At 44.6% G+C, this 22,863-nt stretch overlaps 2 protein-coding genes across 2 annotated transcripts; one reads left to right on the top strand and one right to left on the bottom strand.

The window, feature by feature from the left end:
• Positions 1-1,602: 1,602 nt before the first annotated feature.
• On the top strand, positions 1,603-7,639 carry QPRT (quinolinate phosphoribosyltransferase). Its single transcript, XM_054994847.1, has 4 exons — positions 1,603-1,821; positions 3,652-4,208; positions 5,964-6,095; positions 6,971-7,639. The coding sequence occupies exons 2-4, from the start codon at positions 3,657-3,659 to the stop codon at positions 7,190-7,192; spliced, it is 906 nt and encodes a 301-aa protein (XP_054850822.1). The 5' UTR covers positions 1,603-1,821; positions 3,652-3,656; the 3' UTR covers positions 7,193-7,639.
• A 1,418-nt stretch (positions 7,640-9,057) lies between these two features.
• MYL11 (myosin light chain 11) lies at positions 9,058-18,850 on the bottom strand. The gene is made up of 7 exons (XM_054993108.1): positions 18,749-18,850; positions 15,409-15,504; positions 11,568-11,643; positions 11,360-11,464; positions 11,172-11,250; positions 10,569-10,617; positions 9,058-9,424 (listed from the first exon to the last, which is right to left on the bottom strand). Exons 1-7 carry the CDS (start codon positions 18,749-18,751, stop codon positions 9,320-9,322), a joined length of 513 nt encoding a protein of 170 aa, XP_054849083.1. The 5' UTR covers positions 18,752-18,850; the 3' UTR covers positions 9,058-9,319.
• Positions 18,851-22,863: the final 4,013 nt, after the last annotated feature.

Raw genomic sequence — 22,863 nt, 5'->3', positions numbered from 1 at the left:
CAGCTCCTTCTCTTCCCAATGTGGGAGTCTGTAACAAAAACATCACAAACCTGAGTATGGGGGTGCTATGCTTATGCCTTTGTTAAAGGTAAAAGACATTTTTCTCCAGGCCTCTTGGTAATCTTCTTAACAGTCTTTGAAGATCTTTCTCTTTCTTTTTTTCTCTCTCTCACACAGAGGAAAATTACTTTCCCACAAAAGACTTTTAGGTTTCTCAACCTCCAGGTAGTGACTGGAGATCTCTCAGAATTGCAGCTGGTCTCCAGGCATTTCTGGAGAAAACCCCAGTTTTGGAGGGTGGGCTTGATAGCATTAAACCCTGCTGAGGTTCTGTTACACAAAAGGTGCCCTTCTGCCCTTACCCAGATTCTTCAGAGCAAAAGGAGGAGACAGACAAGTGCTTCTTTTCAATGATTATATTGAATATTGCAATATTGGATACAGCTTCAATAAAGAGCTAAGTGTACCAAAGAACATAAATCTTACAAGCAGTTTTAAAGACATTTTTCTAGTACAAAAGGAATTACCTGCTGAACAATTTGCAACTGGTCCTTTACATACATTTGATTTCTATAGTTATTTTAATTGGCTACTACTCAGTTCTCTTAGCTAGTCTCGCCATATTGCATCTATCTATGTAGCTTTCTGTTCCCCTTATTTGGTCACTATCCTTTTGCTGACTTTGAATTTCTCACTTTTGCTGACTTCCAAACTTTAGAATCAAGAGTTATGGATACAGTGAATGTCCTCTTCTTGTTGTGTCTATTTCTCCCTTCTCTTGCCGACAGTAGCTCAAAGAATGTGGCCTTATCTTAAGTTTCCTAAGCAACTGAGAAAAGAGAAACATTTTCGGCCTTGGTTATGTTCTGTCTCTCTCTGAAAACAGCCTTCAGCAAAAGTTGAACAATGAGTGAAAAAAAAGAGAGAAGGGGGGTTGCAAAAAGGCACTTTGCACTATTAATTCATTCTAAGAATATATGTGTATAAAAGTTAGGGTTGCCAGCCTACAGGTAGTGGCTGGAGATCTCCCGGAATTACAACTGGTCTCCAGGCCACAGAGATCAGTTCACCTGGAGAAAATGGCTACTTTGGCGGGTGGACTCTATGGAATTATGCCATGCCAAGGTCCTTTCCCTCCCCAAATCCCACTTTCTCCAGGTTTCTCCAGGTTTCATTCCCCAGATCGCCAGGAATTTCCCAACTTGGATCTGGCAACCCTAATAAAAGTATAAAATTCTATGAAACCCTTATAAGAAAGAATATTAAATCTTAACTCTACAGTTCCACCCCTCCCCAAACCCTGCCCTCTCCAGGCTCTGCCCCCCCAAATCTCTCCAGGAATTTCCCAGCCTGGAGCTGGTTTGCTTATATGACCAAATGTGAAGATTGCTTGGAGAAACATAATTCAGTAAATGCATACGTTGGAATAACAGTACCTGCCTTGTGATGTATACGTAATTCTTCTTTATTTTTTTCTGAAATTCTGCTATTTGGAGACAATCCCTTGTGAGCAACCAACCCCCTCCCCCTATGTTTTAATGCTTTCCAAAGGTCCTCCAGAAAAATCAGCAGATCTCTATATGCCTTGGAAAGGAGGTGACATATACCTCTAGTGACTAGTCATTTGACCCGTGCATAAGGCGGAGTGACTGTTTATACAGGAAAAAGCCTGAGTCCAAAGTGCTAAAAATCACCGTAGCCCTAATCCCACCCCTCACCCTGCAGCCTCCCACCCCTCAGGAATTCAGGCAATTCGTTTTGTGTAACCAGTTGAACTAGAGAATAAGTTGAAAAGGAGGGTTCGGGAGCCAGGATCTTCAGGTAAGCACCAGTGCCTCTTTTTTCAGAATGTCGTGTGTGTGATAAAATAAAAATCCCACACAGACTACCTTGTCTATTCATTTTTAGCTGCTCAAGGCTAGTTAGAATTGCAACTCGTTTTTCTTTGGAGTTTTAGTTTTGCTGGGTTGGAGGCAGTTAGTTACCGTGTTTCATAAGCTGTATTTTTAAGTTACTTTTACGATTTGGCTTTCAAGCCTTGGAGAGGGGGACACCCATCCACACTTCATCTATCATTAGGGGGGTGCTGAAAGTTTGAATGAATTAAAAATATAACAAAATAGTGGGTGTTTCTTTCTGTGGAGTTTACTTAACAAAGTCAGCCTGTGCAGGATAAAAGTTAATTTTGCCCTTTATCCTGCAGACCAGAGCTACAAAGCTGATTCCTGTTGGCAATCCGTATCTTGTGCACTCATCAGGAGCAGTTGACTAAAGACAGGAGACTGGAGATGTCAGGGAGGTGCCCCCATCTAGGACTTTTTGTGAAATGACACTACCGTTTATGAATCAAGAATTGAAGGCAGCTGTAGCCCTGATCATATATAAATGAAATCAAGGACCAGTACCTGGATAAACAGGGTCTCTTGCAGGTGCCAGCCTACACATGGGTGAAATCAACAGCAACCCATACACGGGCTTTCTCTGTGGTGGCCCCTAGCCTATGGAATGGCCTGCCTGAGGAGGTCAGGAGAGCCTCCACGCTCTTTGCTTTCCACAAACAATGCAAAACCGAATTATTCAAACAGGCTTTTTACTCAGATAGGAGGGCAGTATTATAGGGAGGAGAACATAACATGAGAATTACTGAACAAACATAAAAAGAAAAAGCAAGTGTATGCTGTAAACAGATTATACGTGTGTTTGTGAACAAGAGCGTTTGAACAAAATTTAGAAGTAATGGTAACAACAGAATCTTTATTACTGATTTAAAAGTCCCAGAGTAGTGAGCAAGGGTGTGAATTCACTACTCCATGACTTTTTTGTAACATAACGACTGGTGGCATGATGGCTGTTTTAAATCTTTTCAAGCGACGTCTCTAACTGTGGGGACAACTGGTAATTTGTAACCTCCAGCCAAACGGGACCCAAACATAATCACATGCCACTTTCCCCTGGATTTCATATAAGTAAGCGGGGGGGCTGAAAAATAACTAAATAAATTCAGGATCTGATCCTCCCAGTAGGAATAGATGTAGTAGGACAATGGTTTTCAGTTCATAGGCCAGGTCCTTCTCATGAGTCTCAGCTCCTTATAAATCTGCCGTTGTTTTGCTCTTTTGAAAGGACCTGATGCACAGGAGGCATGCCTCCTGTTCCTCTTTGCTTAGATGCTGAGAAAAGCAGTGTAACAGCCAGGGGAGGTCAGACATTGGGTAGAGAGCATCCCTCCATTGCTCTGGCCCTTGGCTTGCTTGTTCCACAATATGGTGCTTGGCATTCTTGTCCCCAATTCTTTCGATCTGTTTCCCATAGTCCTGGCTTTTTCAAAGGTAGGGGTAAAAATTGTGACTTCCCCTCTTCCTGTCTCATGACTCAGTCATGTGACTTTCTGTGATTCATGCTTGCAGCTCAGAGACCCCCCAGACCACTACAATTGAACATGAGATGGGATGGTGGTATCTGAAGAAGTGAGCTGTGGCTCATGAAAGCGCATACCCTACCACAAATTTTGTTAGTTTTATAGGTACTACTGGACTCTTGATCTTTTCTACTGCTACAGACAGACTAACACGGGTACCCATCTCGATCTATGAAATAGAACAGTTCATTAATTTTTTTGCTTAGTGTATTTTTATAATTTCTCCTCCCTAGCTTCCATGGCCTCACGTTCAGACCTTTCACACCTTCTCCCTGCTGCTCGATTGCGCCAACTGGCTCGTGAGTGGCTGCAAGAAGATGCTCCCAGCTTTGACTATGGAGGCTACGCTGTGGGTGATCGGCAGGAACGTGCCATGCTCCTCTGCAAGTCCCCAGGAATCTTAGCAGGCTTTCCCTTTTTCGAGGCCATCTTTGGTGAGGTGGGCTGCTCTGTGGAGTGGTTCCAATCAGAAGGAGCATGGGTCGAACCAATTACCCGGGTGGCTGAAGTCCGTGGGCCAGCCAAAGACCTCTTGCTTGGTGAGCGGGTGGCTCTGAACTGTATGGGACGATGCAGCGGTATTGCCACATTGGCAACCAAGGCATGCCGGCTAGCACAAGAAGCCGGCTGGCACGGAGAGGTGGCTGGAACAAGAAAGACCACGCCTGGGTTCCGTCTCCCTGAAAAATATGCTCTTCTAGTGGGAGGAGCTTCTTGCCACCGTTATGACCTGGGGAGTCTCATCATGTTGAAGGATAACCATGTGTGGGCATCTGGCAGCATCACACAAGTGGGTGGTTTCTCCAGTCTCTTGCTCTCCCTCCATAACTGTACAATGCCTGTTGCAGTAGAAAGGTTCTTCCTTCACTAGGGTTGCTTCTAGTAATTGTTGGGATTAATTAATTCAGTTTCTTAACTGAGAATCCAGATGTCACTGTTGACAGCTTATTGTTCTCCTTTGATATGCTGTCTTCCCATCTTTTTTCAACCATGAAATGTGATTTCAACATCAGGTTGTCAAGCAGACATACAAAGCACTTTTTTTAAAAATTGTCCCCTTTCAGTTTTCTTCCTTTTCTTTTTAACTTAATTCTATCCTGTCCTTTTACAGGAATTATAAATCAATAGGAAATTATTTATTTTCATCCAGCCTTTCCCCAAGGAGATCAGGCTGCACACGTGATTTTCCCCGATTTTATCCTCATGACAACCTTGTGAGGTGCGGTTAGCTGAAACTGGACAGCCAGTTGGAAAAAAGCTTTAGAACTTTGTTTTTATACTTTATTACAGCAGCCAGAGTACTTGATGCACAAAAGTGGAAAACTCCAACATTGCCTACAGTGGAGGAATGGTGGACAAAAGTTTTGGAGTTTGTGTCAATGGCAAAACTTACTGCATTAATTAGAGAAAGGACATTCGTTAACTTCTTGACAGAATGGAAACCATTTATAGACTTTTTGCATGAAATGGATAACAAGGATTTGATGACATCTGGATTTATGGATTAAGAAACATGAACAATAGAAAAAAAGGGGTTTGTGACTAACCTAGAATAAGTGTGACTCTAGAAATGATATATACTTGTTGCGGAGAAAATTGGAACTCAACCTGTAGTGTAATCTGGTTTCTCTTTTTTAATTATATAGATATATGTATTGTTAGTGTGTCTTATGTTTAGAATGCTGTTTTTTTCTTATTCTCTCTGTTTATTGTTTATAGTTTATAGCTATTATGTTATGGTTTATAGTTTAAAGAAAATTCTACCTGTTTTAAAAAAAAGAATGTGACTGGCCCAAATGCACAAAAATTTGTTTGGGGGAGGGGTTTAAGTACTACTTTTTGCTTTGCAGCCAACCAAAGCCACTGCTTATTAAAAATGTTATTTTCAATCAAGCTAATACAATAATGACAGTTTTAAAATGGGCAGTAACTTTGACTGGCTACAGAGAGAGAAGCAGTAATTGAGCTCGCTACCCACAAGAACAGATCATTCAGCATTTTGGATAATTTACAATTTACATTAATTAACAGGGCAGGAGAAATTAAAGTAATGAATTAGGTTGAAAGCAATGATGCAAAAGGTAAACTGCTGGGAGAAGCAGAACTTTTACTGAATGGGTTTTACTCCAGAAACATTTTTATGGGGAATATAGTGTTAATTTATATGCTATACAGAACTTCGGTTTCAGTTCCACTTGTAGATGTATGTATGTGAAAGGGGAATCTTTTCACAGCACACAACAGCCTTCCCATGGACAGGGCCTATGACCCATGTGTAGTGAATCCCTGCCAATTATGGAAAAAACCCAAGGGGTGGCTTGACCATAGGGACAAGCCAGCCATTTGCTTGAGATGCCTGTCTCAGCTAGGGATGAAGCCAATAACATGCTAGAGTCTAGAAGTAGAAGCTTTAGAGAGACTCCACAGGCAAATTCCACCTTCCCCAGGCACTGCCCCAAATCTCCAGGAATTTTCAAAGCCAGAGTTGGCAACCCTAGTCCTTCCTTTAACACATTTCTGCCTTTTAACTGTTATAATCCTGCAGGCTGTTCAGAATGCCCGGCGGGTTGGAGGCTTTGCCCTGAAGATAGAAGTTGAGTGTCGCTCACTGGAAGAGGCTCTCGAAGCATCAGGATGTGGGGCCAATATTATCATGCTGGACAATTTTACTCCTGAGGTACTGGGCTGGAACAAGACAGGGACAGCTTTCAAAACTAAAATTATTACTCCAATCGGATCCTTTTTTAAAAATGTGACTTTCAAAGCTCTTTTTTTAAAAAACTGTAATGTGAAATTACTAGAGTTATAACATTGCTGTGGAGCACTTACAGTAGCATCAGTTTTATAACAGCAGTGAGACTGTTATATGCTCAAAAAAGGAAAGCTACAACATTACCTACAATAGAGGAATAGCTAGAGAAGATGATGGAGTATGCTGAGATGGTCATACTTACGTCTCTGATTAGAAAAAAGTCACTGGATAAATATATTGTTACTTGGAATTTAAACCCTTTATAGACTTTTTACAGGAAACTGAGAGAAATGGGTTTGTGTGTTTGAAGATTAAGAGGTAGAGAAAAATGTTTTAGAGTGGAAGGAGATGCAGTCATTTAGACTTAATTTGGAATTGGTATAGTAATGATATTAAAGGTAAATTTGGAGTTAGGATATAATATGTAATATTTATATATCTTTTTGTAGAGAAAATTGGTAGTTATTCCTAATTTCTTCTGGTTTTTTCCCTCTTTTTTGGTAAATATCTGGTTTTTTCTTTTTTTTATTGCTGTCTTTTTATTAAATTGATTTTTAAAAAAATAACAATAGCGTCAGTTTTATGACCCCACTAAAAAACAAAACAAACCCAATTTGGTTAAAAAGTACCTTGTCATATGTGAGGGGTGCTTAACACATATTATATTGGACACCACACTGTTCAACATCTCAACAGCCACAACGGTAACAAAACAATTTGGACTGATTTGTTAAACAGTGAACGTCTGGTTTGATCCTGCCTCTCTTCCTATTAAACCCCCTCCATTTCTCCTCTTGTAGGACCTGCACCCCACAGCCAGCACCTTGAAGGCCTCCTTTCCCCATGTGACAATCGAAGCCAGTGGAGGAATCACCGAGGATAACCTGGCCAAGTTTGTGGGGCCCAATATTGACGTGGTCTCACTTGGTTGCCTCACCCAGTCAGCCACAGTTGTCGATTTCTCCCTCAAGGTCTGCCGGGACCAGGCCTCCAAGCCGCCGCTGCGGAACTTCGTGTTCTGAAGAAGGGGAAGTTCAGCCATGACATAAAAATAGACGGGAGGTCTGTTGAACTGGAGTTGGGTGGCATTCATTCTGTATGGCGTATGCTAGGTTGGGACTTGGAAATTGCGCCGCCACGCTTAAAAGGAGCCAAATATGAAATGGGATACAGATACTTCACTTCTGGCCAGACTCATCAACTGATAATTTTAGCATAATTTGATCAAAAGGCGGGATATAACTGTTGCCTGTGACAGCAAACAGGACGTGCCTACTATGAGCTGAGGGCTAGAGAAGGGACCAACGGAGCAGCAGTACAGAAGGCATAGGGCTGCATCTGCTCTCAGTTTCAGGCCTTCTAAAGAAGTGCACATGGCATCCAGCTTATCACCTGGCAAGACTAAAAATATGTGTAATCATTTCCTTCGGTGGCTCCTCTGCTCCTGCTGCAGGCAGGATTTGCGGCCAACAAATAAAACAACCCCCCTTTTTAAAAACTGCTTGAGCATCATTTTGTGCTACTTAATCACTATGCTATAGCAGCTCTCATTTGTGAAGTTGTGTTTTTTTCTGATGCTTAGATAGACACCATAATATGCAGAAATCCTTACCTTATCCATGGGTGGGCCAGTTTTTCTGCTTTTTGTGATTGTCATGAGTCAGCCACTTTACTATTAGGTTCACGCGAAGTCAGGGCCGGATCAAGGGGGGCAGGGGTGGTAGTCTGCCCCCGGCGCTGCCAGGGAGGGGGTGCCGGGAGCAGCTGCCAGCTGCTGGGAGTGCGCGGGCGGCAGCACGGGCAGCCTCACAGCCCCCAGCACTGCCTTTCACCTGCACCACAGGACAGGCAAAAGGCAGTGCGGGGGGCTGCGAGGCCGCCCACGCCATTCGCCTGTGGGGAGGCAAATGGCACGGGCAGCTTCCCAGCCCTGCACGCTGCCTCTGCCACTCTGCCCTGCGTGATGACATCACCAAAATGATGTCATCACGCAGCGCCGGGAGCACACGTGCGTGCGCTGTGCATGAGGGGTCGAACTAGGGTTGCCCTGGGCGCCGGCTGGTATTGTTAATAGTCTGCTCCGGTTAGATCTCACCTAGAGTATTGTGTTCAGTTTGGGGCACCACAATTTAAGAAGGATAATGAGAAGCTGGAACGTGTCCAAAGAAGGGCAACAAAGATGGTGAGAGTCTGGAGACCTAGTCCTATGAGGAAAGGTTGAAGGAGCTCAGAATGTTTAGCCTGAAGAGGAGGCGACTGAGAGGTGATAGGACAACCATCAAGTACTTGAAGGGCTGCCATATAGAGGATGGCGCGTTGTTTTCCACCACTCCAGAAGGTCAGACCAGACCAATCAGCTGAAATTAAGTCAAAAGAGTTTTCGGCTAAATGTTAGGAAGGACTTCCTGACAGTTAGAGCAGTCCCTCAGTGGAACAGGCTTCCTCAGGAGGTGGTGGGCTCTTCTTTGGAGGTTTTTAAGCAGAGGCTAGATGGCCATCTGACAGCAATGTTGATTCTGTGAACCTGGGCAGATCATAAGGGGGAAGCAGAACAGGTTACATCAGTGCTTAGTTCTCGTGGCCCCTTCTTACATGCCCAGGGTAATGCCAATCGCCACCTTGGGGTTGGGTAGCAATTTTCCCCAGGCCAGTTCGGCTAGTGATCCTGACAGAGTTTTGCCATGTTCTGGGTATGGAGCAGGGATCACTGGGTGTGTGTGTGGGAGGTAGGGAGGTAGTTGTGAATTTCCTGCATTGTGCAGGGGGTTGGACTAGATGACCCTGGAAGTACCTTCCAACCCTATGAGTCTATGATTAAATATGTTTAACTATTAGATATTTGCATTTCAAGCTTAGAGAAGACAGACAGAGTGTACCAGAAGAAGCATTAGAAACAGAGATGTCCTCATCTTTATTGAGACATTTCACAGAGAAAGGTCCCGGTCATGTTAAGACTGGAAGAGGTGCACAGCGTTCGGTGTTGGGGTGGTGTAATTTTCCTCCCCCAATAGTAATAAATAACAGATTGACATGTATGTTGGTGGTGTACAAAAATGTGTGGATCACACGGGACCAACGTAAAGGAAACTTGCCAGCCTGGGGGTGGCTGGGTGGATCCCCCCACAAAGCAAGGGTGGGAAATTCAGGGTTTATTCCCCTTCCTTGTCCTCTCCGTGTGTGATGACGTAACAAATATTCTTGTAGTCGACATTGCCAGCGACATCTGGAGGGAAAGCGTGCCACATGTTCTTGATCTGCAGAGGGAATAACAGCAATAGCATGTTTCACTTCAGTACATTTATTGATATTTTTAATTATAGATGAATAATTATGGGTAGCGTGGGAAATTCAGGTGCAAAGAGGTTGCTTTATGGTTTTTAAAATGGTATGTGTTTACTGTTTTTACAAGGATTTCCACAAAACTGCCGCTGTTCCATTAATTGCCTCTTAGTCAACCTTTCCAACTTCTACTTTATTTCTGTGAAGGAACATAGCAATTTAAACTGGCCAGTCAGGGCAGAGCTGGAGTGCTCTAGGCCATGGGGGCTCTAGGTTCCTAATAGCAATGCCTAATATTGCATTGATTAACTATTGTTCCCCCTTCTCTGGATTAACCTGAGTGCTACAATCCTAAACTCAGAAAATACAGACAGGAATCACGCCTGCTCAGAAGTCAGCTCCACTGGGCTGGATTAATCAGTGGTGGGTGGCAGAAATGCTCTCTGCACATGCTCAGAAGCCCTGTATTATTCCTTAATTAAGGCTTTGCCCTGGCCTGAAATTAAGTTCTCCCAGTGTGGTGAATCAATAAAATGTAGGCAAGTGTCTTTTGCAGGAACATGTCAAAATGTAAATGCTGAATTCAGATGCTGTAACACATCTCTGTGTGGGATGGACGCAAATCCTTGTTACGCTTGTGTACTCCTCTCCCTCCTTCCCTTGATTGCAAAATGCAACTGAAAGTTTCCTAGTTTTGGAAAGTTTCTGTTTGCCACAATGTCTAAATGCAAGCATGTAGGCAAACTCCAGAGAGGGAGAAGAAACGAACTGCCTTCTAAACCATGGTTTTCTCCTGATTTCGAATCCAGATTGTGGAGAAGAAACAACCAGCCCAGGTACCTGCATTTGGACATCATGGTTAACTGATATTTACTGAAAGCAGAAGAGTACAAAAGGGAGGGGAAGAAGGGAAAAGACTGTGTGAGCCTGGATAGTCAGATTTGTGTCTATCACAAACAAACCTCTATTTGTTTGTAATGTTGAACAGGGCTGATACTGTATTCTTAGCCATTGCAAAACTTGGGTTTGGGAAAAAATATTAACAAGGAGTAGTGCGTGGCAGAAGAAAGGAGGACAGGAGAAAGAGGATATGGATGAGAAAAGAAGTGTCAGACTTACCTCTTCTGGGGTGAACCGGTCACATTGGGTGGTCAGGAGTTCTTCCAAGCTGTGTGAAGCCAAAGAAAACAGGGCATGTGAGAGGGATTTCTAAATACTGGGGATCTGCTATCAAACTGACCCCAAAACCCCAACCTTAAGAAGCCTCAGATTCTAGAGAATCACTCTATCCGCACTCAAAACATCCTATTATTCCTGCCTGGCTTTTTCTTCAACTCTCTAATGGGGCCATTTCTCAGTAGTCAACTAATTGCCTCCTTTTGGAATCCGGGATCATCAAAATTCCTAATCCTCACAGCACCATGCATGTCTGCTCCATAGATTCAAAGAAATGATATACCAGTGTTCCACACTGGGGAATCCTGTAAACTTACATTCTGCAAGAAGGGTATCAGAATTCTCAAAACTATCACCTACTTCCTACTAGAATTTGGTCAGAATTCTCTGTTTTCTTGTCAGCCTTACAAAATGACAATTTCCAGGATTATTTCCAGATGTATTTTGTATTCCAGATGTATTTTGTAAAGTGGGATAAACTGCCTCTGGGAGATAGCGCCTCTGACAGAAAAGAGCAGAGCATGGGGGTGAGGAGTAAGAACTCACAATTGCTTCTTGACGGTGCCCTTGCCGTCAGGGTCCAGGACTTTGAAGGCGGCCATGATTACGTCCTCGGGATCCGCACCTGGTGGAGGGAGACAAACGAGCAAATTAGAGGAGCAACCGGTACAAAGGGTGAAGATACCATCAATTAGGGAGAGAAGAAGGGAGAGCAGGACTGGGGAATCACTCACCCTTCAGCTTCTCCCCAAACATGGTGAGGAAGACGGTGAAGTTGATTGGGCCACTGGCCTCTTTGATCATTGATTCCAGCTCCTCATTTTTCACGTTTAGGCGCCCTGCAGAGACAAGGAAGGGCAACTGAGGACTGGGTCTGTAGGTTCCATGGGCTGCCCTCCTCCTTGCATGGTCCTGCTGTTTCAAAACTCCCTCTCGTCTTACCCATAGCACCGAATGTGTCTCTCAGGTCTTCCTTGTCAATGATGCCATCTCTGTTCTGGTCAATGACAGTGAAGGCCTAGGGAGAGAGAGAGAGAAGAAACCATGGCAGGATTGTAGAAGACTCACCTCCTCTTCGAAGCTAAACTACAGAGGACCTTGCGGACTCCTTTGTTGTATACAGTGGCTCTTCTTTCCAACGGCCTTTGAGTCCTTCATTTGATCCCAACTGTCCTCAGTCCTATATGGAATTTGCATAAGAATTCAGCCACTTGCTATTTGCATACAGGGTTTGTGTAAAACCTTCACATTTTGGGGTCCAAAAAGTACCAGACGCACCATGTACATCTCAATACGTCTTTCAGCATGTAAATGTCTATGAAGCGATATCCACTGCCTGAAAGTTTTCTGTTAATGTCAGTTTTGACTTTGAGAAGGGTATCAAACTAACTATTCTGACTTTAAGGTCAATTGGCAAGTGGAGCAGGGATAACACTGTGAGGCTCTGGTGGATGGGTGGCCTGGCCTCTGATCTCTCCCTCCTTTCAGCTCTGTGATTTGACAATATGGAAGACATTCCAACTGGGCACTGGCCGATAACAACGTCCAGTTTTGGTCATGACATTTTATTAAGGACAACCCTAAATCAGTAAAATTAACACAGGTTCCACAGCTCCGAACTGAGAAGAAGAGAGAGAACAGGACATGTTTAATTAAGTGGTCAGAAAATTAAGGGAAGAAATATTAGCAGCTTCTAGCTATCTGAAAAGCCCTGATATCAGGAGGGAGAAAGAAGGTAACTTAGGCCGACAAGGAATGGCCAAGATACACCAGAGCTGGATTATAATCAAGCATCTTAGGTATCTTCGGGTAGCAATGCAAGGGGAGAGAATATAAAAACCATATAATTTTCCAGCGAAGTTGCCAAATCTTTCTGTAGAATTTTAACAAATTGGCTGGATGGTTTAGGTTAAAGGGTTCCTGCATTACTGCTTAGGGCTGGAATAAACATCTCTTGATGTCTCCCAGTTTTCTTCTGTTCATCTAACAACACATCACGGGATTGAAAAAGTGGTTATTCTGTCCAACATAATTCCCTTTTGGCCTCTCTTTCCCTTCCCTGCAGCTGTGCCCTAGAGACACCTGTCATTCGATATCCCTCTTCGCTTCTACCAGGAATGGAAACAATTTTCTTCTGTCTCATATTAAACCCTGGGCCCCTCCCCTGGGGGACAGGTGGTACATTCCAAAGGAGCTGTTGATGAGATCCCCGGAGGCTGCCACTAGTGTGGGGAGGGGGAAGGAAGGAGTATCTGCTGCCGCCGCCTTGGTCTCTTCTCCTTCCTTCTCTGCTTCACGCTACATGTGTCTCCTTCCTGCTGCGAATGCACTATGGATACCACAATGTGTGCAGAACTGTTCCAGTCCTTCAGGGAACACAGAAGTGGAAGATTTACCAATTCTCTCTTTTTTTAATTTGAAAAGCTGTGAATTGCAATCACAGGGAATGGTGGGGGGCAAAAATTGCATTTTCCCAACAATTCACTGTAGTGCTTGCAGTGCAGGAGGAATTATGTTGCCCAGCAGTGGAGGTGCCATCTTAAGAAGCACCACCTGGATCCTTTCAATCCATATGGTTAAAAAATCCAGTGCATAAAAGCAACACTAACTGAAAAATCCCTTCATTACCGTTGCGTAGATACAGAGAAAGACAGATATGCTACTAGTAGCAGTGATTATTATTAATTATGTACCATTGTTAGTGTCCATGTGCCCTGAACAGATTACAATTTACGTATAGCAACCTGTAAATAAAAAGAGTATTCGCTTCTGGCATTTTTATCGCAGCAACCCAAAGCTGTGCAATTCTGGAAACTTGTCCCAAAAGATGCATTCCAGGGCACACTAATCACAGAATAAGGAGCAACAGTGATTGCGTAAAGGTACCATATACTAAGTCAAGAACATTGAGCCCAGTATTCTCTGCTGCAACTGGCAATGGCTCTCCAAACAGACACTCTCCAAATATAAAACAAAAGGCAAAACAAAAGGCAGAAATGCCCAAAGAGTGGGGAATGGGAAGCTGGAAGAAAACTGAAGTTCTTCTTCTGACATCGTGCTGATGAAATTTGCCCTTCGCACACCAAAGGTTTTTAAGCAGGTTGTCATCAAAAAGCAACAGAGCTGGAATGGACGATGATTAAAATGAAGATTCTCCTTGTCCCCACCCCACTACTTAAATGCAGCCCTTCCCTCTTTTTCTCCGGAATGGTGAAGGGCTGTTTAGCCTTTGCAAAGGTGGGCCTGTCTTTGCTTTCAATTATTTGAAACCTGTAGGCTTCAGTGGTCCCTCTTTCTCCAGGCCCATTGTCCAGAACATGTCCCCAAAGATCTCCTTGTAAGGAGCTGCTGCTTGTTCAGTCCAAGCACAGATGCCACCTACTGTCTCAGTCGTCCCTGGCCCAAAATAGATACTGCTGCGTCTCAAGGGTCCCAGAAAGGAACCTCCGTCATTCTTGGGATGGGGGGGTGTTAAGGGACGGCAGCAACACCCACATAAGGGCAAGGAAATGGAGACCCAGAAGCTGATGTGTCTCTCGCTGGCTTCCTCAAGGAAGGCATTTTGCTATAAATGTGGGATTCTTACTGAAGGAGAGCAGCTTCTGAAATGGGATGTGTGGTGGAAGGGATGGGGGAATCTGTTGTATAAAATGGAGGTGCTGAAGGAGACATTAACATTAACATGAAGGAGGTGGAATCAACAACATTAGTTCTTCAAGACCTTTGTCAAATCACTGCTCCCATGGATTATTGTTCCTATTAGGACTTGGGAAAGTTCTCCATTCTCTCTCTCTCTTTTTTAAATTGCCCCTCCTTCAAAGATCTCAGTGCAGCATATAACCCTTTGAAGTTGGTTAAGTTGAGAAATAGAGACAGGCCCAAGTGACCTTCATGGTTGAGTGGGAACTTCTCAGTTTTAGTCCAACGTTCTTAACTACTATACAACATAAGCTCTCCAGTCTACTACACAACTACTACTCTACATCTGACAGAATCTCCTCTGTATGTGTTAAAGCAAAGCATAAGTGGTCTATCTATACATTATGTTGTTTCCCCTGAGCCCTCCCTAGGTCCACACGATCAGATGTGTGTTATGAGATCTTGCTGGGGACTCGATTACCAGGGGTGTGAGCCTAATTAGGATTGGTACCATGGCCCCCTACACTGCTTTCCCAAACTGAAGGCCAGAGGAGGCTTCTGTTTGCCATGTCTGAGGTTCTATATGCATTGATGGGGCACACCTAGATTTTCCCAATGGGGCAAACAGCAGCCCCCCCCCAAAGTTTACTATCCAGTTCAAGGCAATGATCTACATAACTGGCCAATTCTTCTAATCTTTCTTCTGCTGTCTTGGGCCATCCGTGCCCAGGTAATTCAGCCTTTTCCCCAAATCTTTGTTTCTTGCTCTTAAACTCCCCAGTTTGTCAGCATCTTTCCCAAACAGCAGAGCCAAATCTGCACTGCACAGACTAGAACAGAATTAACAGTACCATCCTATTCAGAGTGACTCCAATCTAAGCCCATCGGAGTCGGGGGACTTAGAATGGACTAGCTCTGCATAGGATTGTCCCATACATTTTGCTTCTGCTGCCGCATAACTGAAATAACATTCATTCTTCCCCTCTTGAAAGACACAGCTGAGAAAAATCACAGAAATGACAGATGGGGTCCCAGAATATGATGCCTCAGAAGGGAGACCATCTTTGATTTTTCTTTGAAAATGTGAACTTTTACAATGAGCTGATATTCCAGAGCATCCTCAACTTCCGCCCTTGTTTCTTACCTCTTTGAACTCCTGGATCTGTGTTTGGTCAAACATGGAGAAAACGTTGGAGCTTCCTCCTTCGGCTGCTGCCCTTCTCTTTGCCTTCTTGGGTGCCTAGAATGGGTTAAAGAGGGAAAGAATAATGAGATCGCTTCACAGCATAAATGCACACAAAGGCGAATGAATTAAAGTCAAAAAGGAGGTGGCTCCTTCTGCACGTTTCCAGAGAATAAAATATTGAAAAGCTTCCTGAATGCTACAAAAACATTTTTGATACTTTTATCTCTCTCTATTTCTGGAAAAAGGGAGCCCCTTTTAAAAGATGTTTAAAGAGGTCAAAAAAAGTTAATTTGTCTCCAAAATAGAAAGTTGATGTCAGGTTTTGTATGTTCCTCAGAAATATAGGGAGTGGGAGGAAACTTCAGAAGATTCCAGAATGTTTTATTGTCATGACAAAGGCTTTGACATTGGGAGGGAAAGATGTGTCAATGAACCGTATTGTCTGGAAGCTGGGAAAAAAATGTTAAAAATGGCAGGCTTGGCTTAGACCTTGCACTTAACTACTTCAGATCATGGAGGCTGAAGTAGTAAAGAATGTATATTTCTGTTTGTGACTACCAATGTTGCTTCTTCTGAGGTTTCTTTGACTATGTGTGAAAGATAAGAAATTATATAAACTAATTTTTTTGTCTCCTGCAGTTAGTATGTATTCTTACTTCAAAAAACTGTTTCTGGAGACTAATACATACATGAATATTAATGCCTTGCCTGACATTTTGCTGTAAAAAGACAGTTTGAGGAAATATAGTATGATTTGAGCAAAACTGATTTGGAAGCAAATAAAAAGTGAATTAGAATGCATTCTCTGTCTGAACCTGATGTGTCTAATATCAGCAGATGTAGCTGTCACACCCAACAGCAGCACAAATATCTAACGGGTTTGTAAATCCCGTCTCACATCTGAAAAGCAAAACTGAGGCGCAATTTATTTTCTTTCTTCACAGGTTCTCTCTCCAGACTTGGTCCAGGACTTTTAAAACCAGCTCTCCCGAAATATGAGGCCTTGGAGTAATTAATTACTGACTGCTCACAGGGGCTGGGAGGACCTCCTTCCACCTTCCGTATGTTTCGATATGATAGCATACAGAATTGCAACAGAATGTGTCAAGTCACAACAATCTAGCTCAGAAGCGTTTCTAAGGTTTCTTCATTGTGCAGAAATCAAGCCATGTCAAGGGGAGTTAATAAGTTAATATGCATTTTTTTTAAATCGCAACCTGCCTGCTCAATTTGTATAGAAGATTTCACAACTCAATCCAAAAATTTGCAAAGGTGTGTGAAGTTTTATGAGATGATATAATTCCAAATTCCAGATGCACCAAAGCACACATTCACCCCCCGGAAGAGGGCTTCGGAAAGAAGTTTGGAGGGGGGAAATGAAGCCTAAGGAGTACTTGAAAGGGAAAATTACTCTTTTGTAATCCTCCATCTTTAATTATATTTGATACCCCGCTAATATAGGAATGGGATACACTATGGATACATAAAGATGGAAGGCGGTAGTATAGACTGGATTAGAAGACGCTAAGTGAAGTGAGATCACTGCAGGGTGTAGTGGTACATTCCCTCCCCGGGTAAAAGGTGTTGGAGGGAGAGGTGAAGGGCTAAGAAGTTGTTCATAACTCTGAAGATTTAGGTGCACTTACACCCGAAAGTAACACCTTAGAGACTAACGAGTCAAAGCTCACTGTCAGATACCACCTAAAACTATAAAGAATGAAAGTAAGAAACCCCCTCTCCCATTCCTGCCCGGAGGTTAGGAGTGAGAGAGGGGGTTTCTTTCGTTAGTACGAAGAGAACTGTGGTTCTTGAAAGCTTATGCCTGAATAACGTTGGTTAGTCTTAAAGGTGCTACTGGGCTTTTTACTGTTTTGCAAGACTAACACAGCTAACTCCTCTGGATCTATGCTTGGGAGGCTGAGAGCCAAGCTACAAGTGACGAATGACACTTGAATGGCAAGTGAACAGACTCACAGGTATTCCTCCCTGTTCACTATGTGATCAAGCGGAGCGCAAGTGAACAGGGAGGAATACACGTGAGTCTGTTCACTTGCCGTTCAAGTGCCATTCGTCACTTGTAGCGTGGCTCTAAGTCTTTTTGTGCCAGCGCATTTGCCATGGATAGAATCACAGTGCCGTCCTTTGCAGAATTATTCCTGTATAAACCCATGTGAGTAACTCTGCATAGTATTGTGCTGTCAGGGTGCTGTGAGGGGCTAGGGGAGGGGTCATGTCCTCTGCAGTGTGGCAGGGCTTGGTTTCCTTGCAGTAGCCTGGAGCTTAAAATGGCAAAGGAAAAATTACGTCCCTCCAGTTTTCCTAATACAAAAGAGAAGGGAGGCTGTAATAGCCCCCTGATCCTGGCTGGCTCTCCAGCTCTTCTGTATTCCAGCTCCCTTTGTCTGCATTCTGCGGCACTTTCGGGAACCTGACTCCTGAGGCTGCTGTCTGCTCAGCAATTGCTAGACCCCTTTGCGCCTTTTAAAATTGCCCTCCCCCTCCCAAAACAGATGCCTAAGCAGCTGGCATTTGTAGGGGAGGCTGTCATTGCATTCAGAAGAAGTTGTGTAAAGGGATTTGTGCATTATTCAAGAAATAAAGAGCATTGCGTGGTTATTCAAGGGCTGGAAACGATTCACTGGCAAGTTCTAAGGAGAACGGTGGAGGAATGGGGGCCGGATATTAAAGGGGAGAGACGGCTCCAGGTAGTATATGCAAGATTATTTTATCATCCTCCAAAACACATCATTCTTTTGTATTGCTCCCTCCCTCCCCAATTCCCTTCGCTTTATAAAACCCCCAGTGCTCTTCACGGCCTCCCCGCCAATACATCATCCCTCAGCCTTGCTTCAAGAGCTCTGAGGTACCCTTTGACCATAAAAAAATTCTTTCAGACTATCTAGGGAAAGATGGAAGTGAAAAGAAACTGAAAAGGCCAGATAGGTGTGTGTGAGAGAAAAGGGGAGGTGGAACCAGATAAACACAAAGAGAAAATCCCATTAGAGACTTGTAAGCCATTGGTATTGTTGTAGTCTTCACACACAATAAAATAAAATAGGTAAGACCCACCCCCCAACATCTTTTGTTAGGTCACATCTTTAACCAAGATAGAAAATGCAAAACTTTGAACGAAAGGAAGAAAACAGCTTAAGAGACTGGTTCTTTTTCACTTTCTCTCCACTTTGAGAAATGTCCATGGGACTGGGAGAGGGGTGGGTGGGAGACAGTTGGCAGTTTCCTCTGCACCTCATTTCCTTAGGGACCCTGTGATACCTGCACCCCTGTCTATTCCACTTACCATTTTTTCTCAGAGGGCCAGTGAGCAGCAGCTGTGGGTGCGGTAGGGATGTCCCAGAAGGGCGAGTAGCCTAGACACAGACTGTGAATTCCCTTGAGGTTATATAGACTCCCACTGTGGGAGGCGGGGCAGCTAACTATAGCCACATCTTCCAGTTTGGCTCCAGGGGTGGGGGTGGGGGGTAACCAGAGTCCAGAAATAGACTCCGGAGGAACGCAAACGGGCCAGCTCCTTTCTTGGAGAAGGGAGAGGTATATTGGGTCTGAATTTTCCTACCCTTTTATCCTAGGGGTCCATGGTACCCCAGCTTTCTATCTTGCCCACACCAATTTTAGGAACCTGTTCCAATTTCAGTCTCATTCACTTTTTGGCCAAAATAGTTAACATTTGTATACCAATTCTCCTTGTATAAAACTTTTGGGATCTTGATATGAAGTTATCAGTGATATCGGTCGGATTACATACACCAACTTTTGTAAAGAGCAAAAGCTTTGTCTCCTTCTGGCTGGCAGGTGTTGCTAGATCTACAACTCCACAGGGCGGACACAGGAAAATACAGGGCTAACTTGAGTTCGGGGTTAGGCCAGCCACGGGAAGGATGGGATAATTGACTCAGAAGCCTGACTGCAGGTCAAAAGCCAGATGCTGGACTAGGTGACAGCATTCATTAAATTGTTTGGTGTGGCAAGGTGAAAGGATGCTGACCCTTATGCTGAAACATGTTCAAAGGCCTCACACACCAGAGTTTAAAGTGCAAGTTGCGGAATGAATACACTCCTTTCTTTTACCCGCCTCTCCAACCTTCCTCCCTCTCTCCCAGCCAAGGGTATCCAATGTCCCTGAGAAAATTTCCTTTTCGGGATTGTTGGCCCCAGCTGTTGCTTGTGAGGCACCCAGGCAAGAGGCTCCTAAAGATAGCAATCTAAGCTGTTCTCCCACCCCACTTCAGACAGCTATGGGACGCCCAGTCCATTCATCTCCTTCTTTGTCCCCCTATTCCCAATGATTTCCCCTCTAAAGAGCCCTAGTTATAACCATGTGTTTTAATGGCAGGGAGCGAACGTGGAAGCAGGGAAACTGCACCGCCTTCTCCAAGTATTCAGAGTTCCATGTCTCTCACCCTTACAATTGCTGTACAGCAGGGTTCCCCAACATGGTGCCCATGGGCACCATGGCACCTGCCAATACTTCCATTGGCACCTGTCAGAAAGTAGGTGGGGCCATTGTAAGGAGGGCTTGTCATTGGCTGCCCTCATTTAAATGAAAGGGTTTTCCATTGGAGGGAAAAGAGAATTGGGAAGCATCTGGGTTTTTCTTAAGTCTGTGTGTGGTTCCATTTTCTCTTCAGGCTTTCCTTCTTCCCAGGAAGTGTGAGGAGGGAGATATTCTCCATTCATCCTGTGGCAGCCATTTGGGGATGGCACTCGTCACCCCCTTTCAAAATTCCAAATCTGCCCACAGATGCTGGGGACCTCTGCAAACAGGGATTAGCACTTAGCATGAGATCCAATATTCCCTGAATGCCACCAGCTAACCAACCTAGAGGCAAGAGGTATGAGAGGAGAGGGCTGTGGCTATGGAATATGAATTTGCTGGCTGGCTGTTCTCCTTGGCAGCCATCTGCCCAAGCAGTTCCTGCTTTAAAACTGATGGGATAATGGACCAGGCTTATCACGGTAAGTACTGCTCAGGGGAACATAGGAAGAAGGCAACAGCCTGTTACCCAACTTTTCACAAACACTATCTCCAGAGATGGCATTTAAACAGAGGAAAGAACAGTGGGGCATTTATCACCAGTGGAATTGGGCTGAGATACTGGTACAGGGCATAATTGTAGAGAGGAGACATGAGGCACCTTAAAAAACTTTTATTCCAGTTTAAGCTGAAATATGACAGAAGTCAAGAGGGAAAAGGATGGAGAAGAGGGAGTCCCCGGATCCTTATACCTATATCAAAAAGGCTTCCTAGTCCAAGAGAAAGGAGTGGTAGTAATTATGGTTACCAACCACCTGGAGGAAAAATGTCCTGTCTCTTTAATAGACTTAATGGGATGTTATTTATGTAATGAAAAGCTTCAGCTACGGATGTCCACACATTAAGCCTCTGTTAAAAGGATAGGGCACTTTTCTCCAGGCCTGCTGGCAACCATAGCTGGTGTTTCACTATATCCGAAGAAAGGAGCTGACTCTCCAAAGCTCATACCCAGAAAATCTTGATAGATCAAGATGGGTAACCATGTTAGTCTGTCTGTAGAAGTAGAAAAAAGCAAGAGTCCAGTAGCACCTATAAGACTTAACAAAATTTGTGGTAGGGTTTGAGCTTTCCTGGGTCACAAATCTGAAGAAGTGAGCTATGACTCACTAAAGCTCATACCCTACCACAAATTTTGTTAAGTCTTATAGGTGCTACTGGACTCCTGAACATCTTGTTAGTCTCTGAGGTGCTACCGGTTTCAAATCCTGCTGAAACGGCCTGTGAAATAGAAAAAAAGATGTTAAGACCAAGTGGAGTCACTAAGAGGAAACAGAGGAATGAACAGGGGAAAGAAACAGCAACTGGGAGGAAAAACTGGTGGGGATGGTGAAGAAGGATGAGGGGAAATAAATCTGGAATTTTTATTTCTAAACTGAGGAGAAATAGCGAAGCTCTAGAAAAGCGCCTGAAAGAAACTGTCCGTTCAGCTCAGGCGACCCCGACCTTCTGGGCCTTTTACAGCCACCCCTGCTGAGCTGACACATCCTCCTCCTGGGCACACGCCCAAGATGGAAGACGAGCCTCCCTGCCGGCCTGGAGATGCGCCTCTGGGGCTCCTCTGGGACTCCCAGGCTCCGCAGACAACGCTGAACTCTCCTCGGCCGCATGAGAGGGATCTCAGTGGCGCAGTTTTTGGCCAGCAGACCAGACCCGTCGAACGCCTCCTAACCGCACAGCAGCTCAAGGCGCGTGAAGCACGCTGTACACGAAATGAAGGAGGGTTGCCCACGTCTAGGGGGCACGTGGAGATCTCCGGGAATCACAGCTGATCGCCAGACAACAGAGATCGGTCCCAGTTTCGGAAATCCCTGGAGATTTGGGGTGGTGGAGCCTGGGGAAGGCCGAGTTGGGCGAGACGAGGGATCTCCGTGAGGTTTAAAGCCACAGAGTCCACCCTTTAAAGCAGCCATTTTCTCTAGAGGAACTCTTCTCTGTGGCCTGGAGGTCAGTTGTAATTCCGGGAGATCTCCAGCCACCACCTGGAGGTTGGCACGAAGCCCCCACGTTCATTTCCCATTCATCAAATTAAGTGCCAATCACGATCCCAATCCCCCCCCCCCTTACTCGCCACCTAGGCGTACTCTTATTTGTCCCAGAATGTGGCACTCAAGAGGATATGCTCAAAATCCTTGAATTTGATTGGTAAAAGATGATGTCAGCTAAGTACCGTAAACCCTATTAGCCTATCTGGTCCCACCAGAAACGTCCCCTAGTCTTTCGTCAGACCGATTCCATACCTGTGCGTTCCATTGGTTCGAGAGCACGCCGCTCACTTTCCCACAACGTTCCGCTACGGCCTCCTCTTGATTGACGTTTGCTCTCCCGTTGTCCCGCCTGCAAGCATCACGTGCATTCGCTGACTCGGAAGGGTTAAATTTTCACTCTTGCTGGAGAATTATTGAAGGCGCCCCCTCCTATAGGCTAAGCAAATCTGTAACCCCACCCATCCCGTCCTCCTTCCTTCCATCATTGCAGACAAGCCGGTTCCGATTGGTTAAACAATCCTTTGGTGAAGAAAACGGATTTCTGGTTTTTGATAGGCGGTTCGCGATTGGCAGACGCTTCCCGTTAGTCCCTCCTTTTTGACGAGTTCCTTCTTACCGCCCTTCCTCTTTTTTATCTCCATCTCCTAGGGCGCGTTACCGATTGGTTGAGCACCGTGTCCTGCTCTATTTCGATTGGACTGTTTTCAACAAGTCCCGCCCTCACCCCAGTCCCCCTGGCACCCCTATGCCTCTCTCTCTTGCGATTGGTCAGGCTTACTTTCCTCCTTGGTGATGATTGGGTGAGCTTGTGGCTGCACAGCCTGGGGGTGCGCGCGCAGGCCGGGGTGGTAGCCTCTCATACTGTTGGTACTTCTA

The sequence above is a fragment of the Eublepharis macularius genome, chromosome 12 (assembly GCF_028583425.1).
Source record: "Eublepharis macularius isolate TG4126 chromosome 12, MPM_Emac_v1.0, whole genome shotgun sequence".
Classification (NCBI taxonomy): domain Eukaryota; kingdom Metazoa; phylum Chordata; class Lepidosauria; order Squamata; family Eublepharidae; genus Eublepharis; species Eublepharis macularius.
The sequence above is the reverse complement of the archived record's forward strand: the minus strand, read 5'-3'. Positions and strand labels throughout refer to the sequence as shown.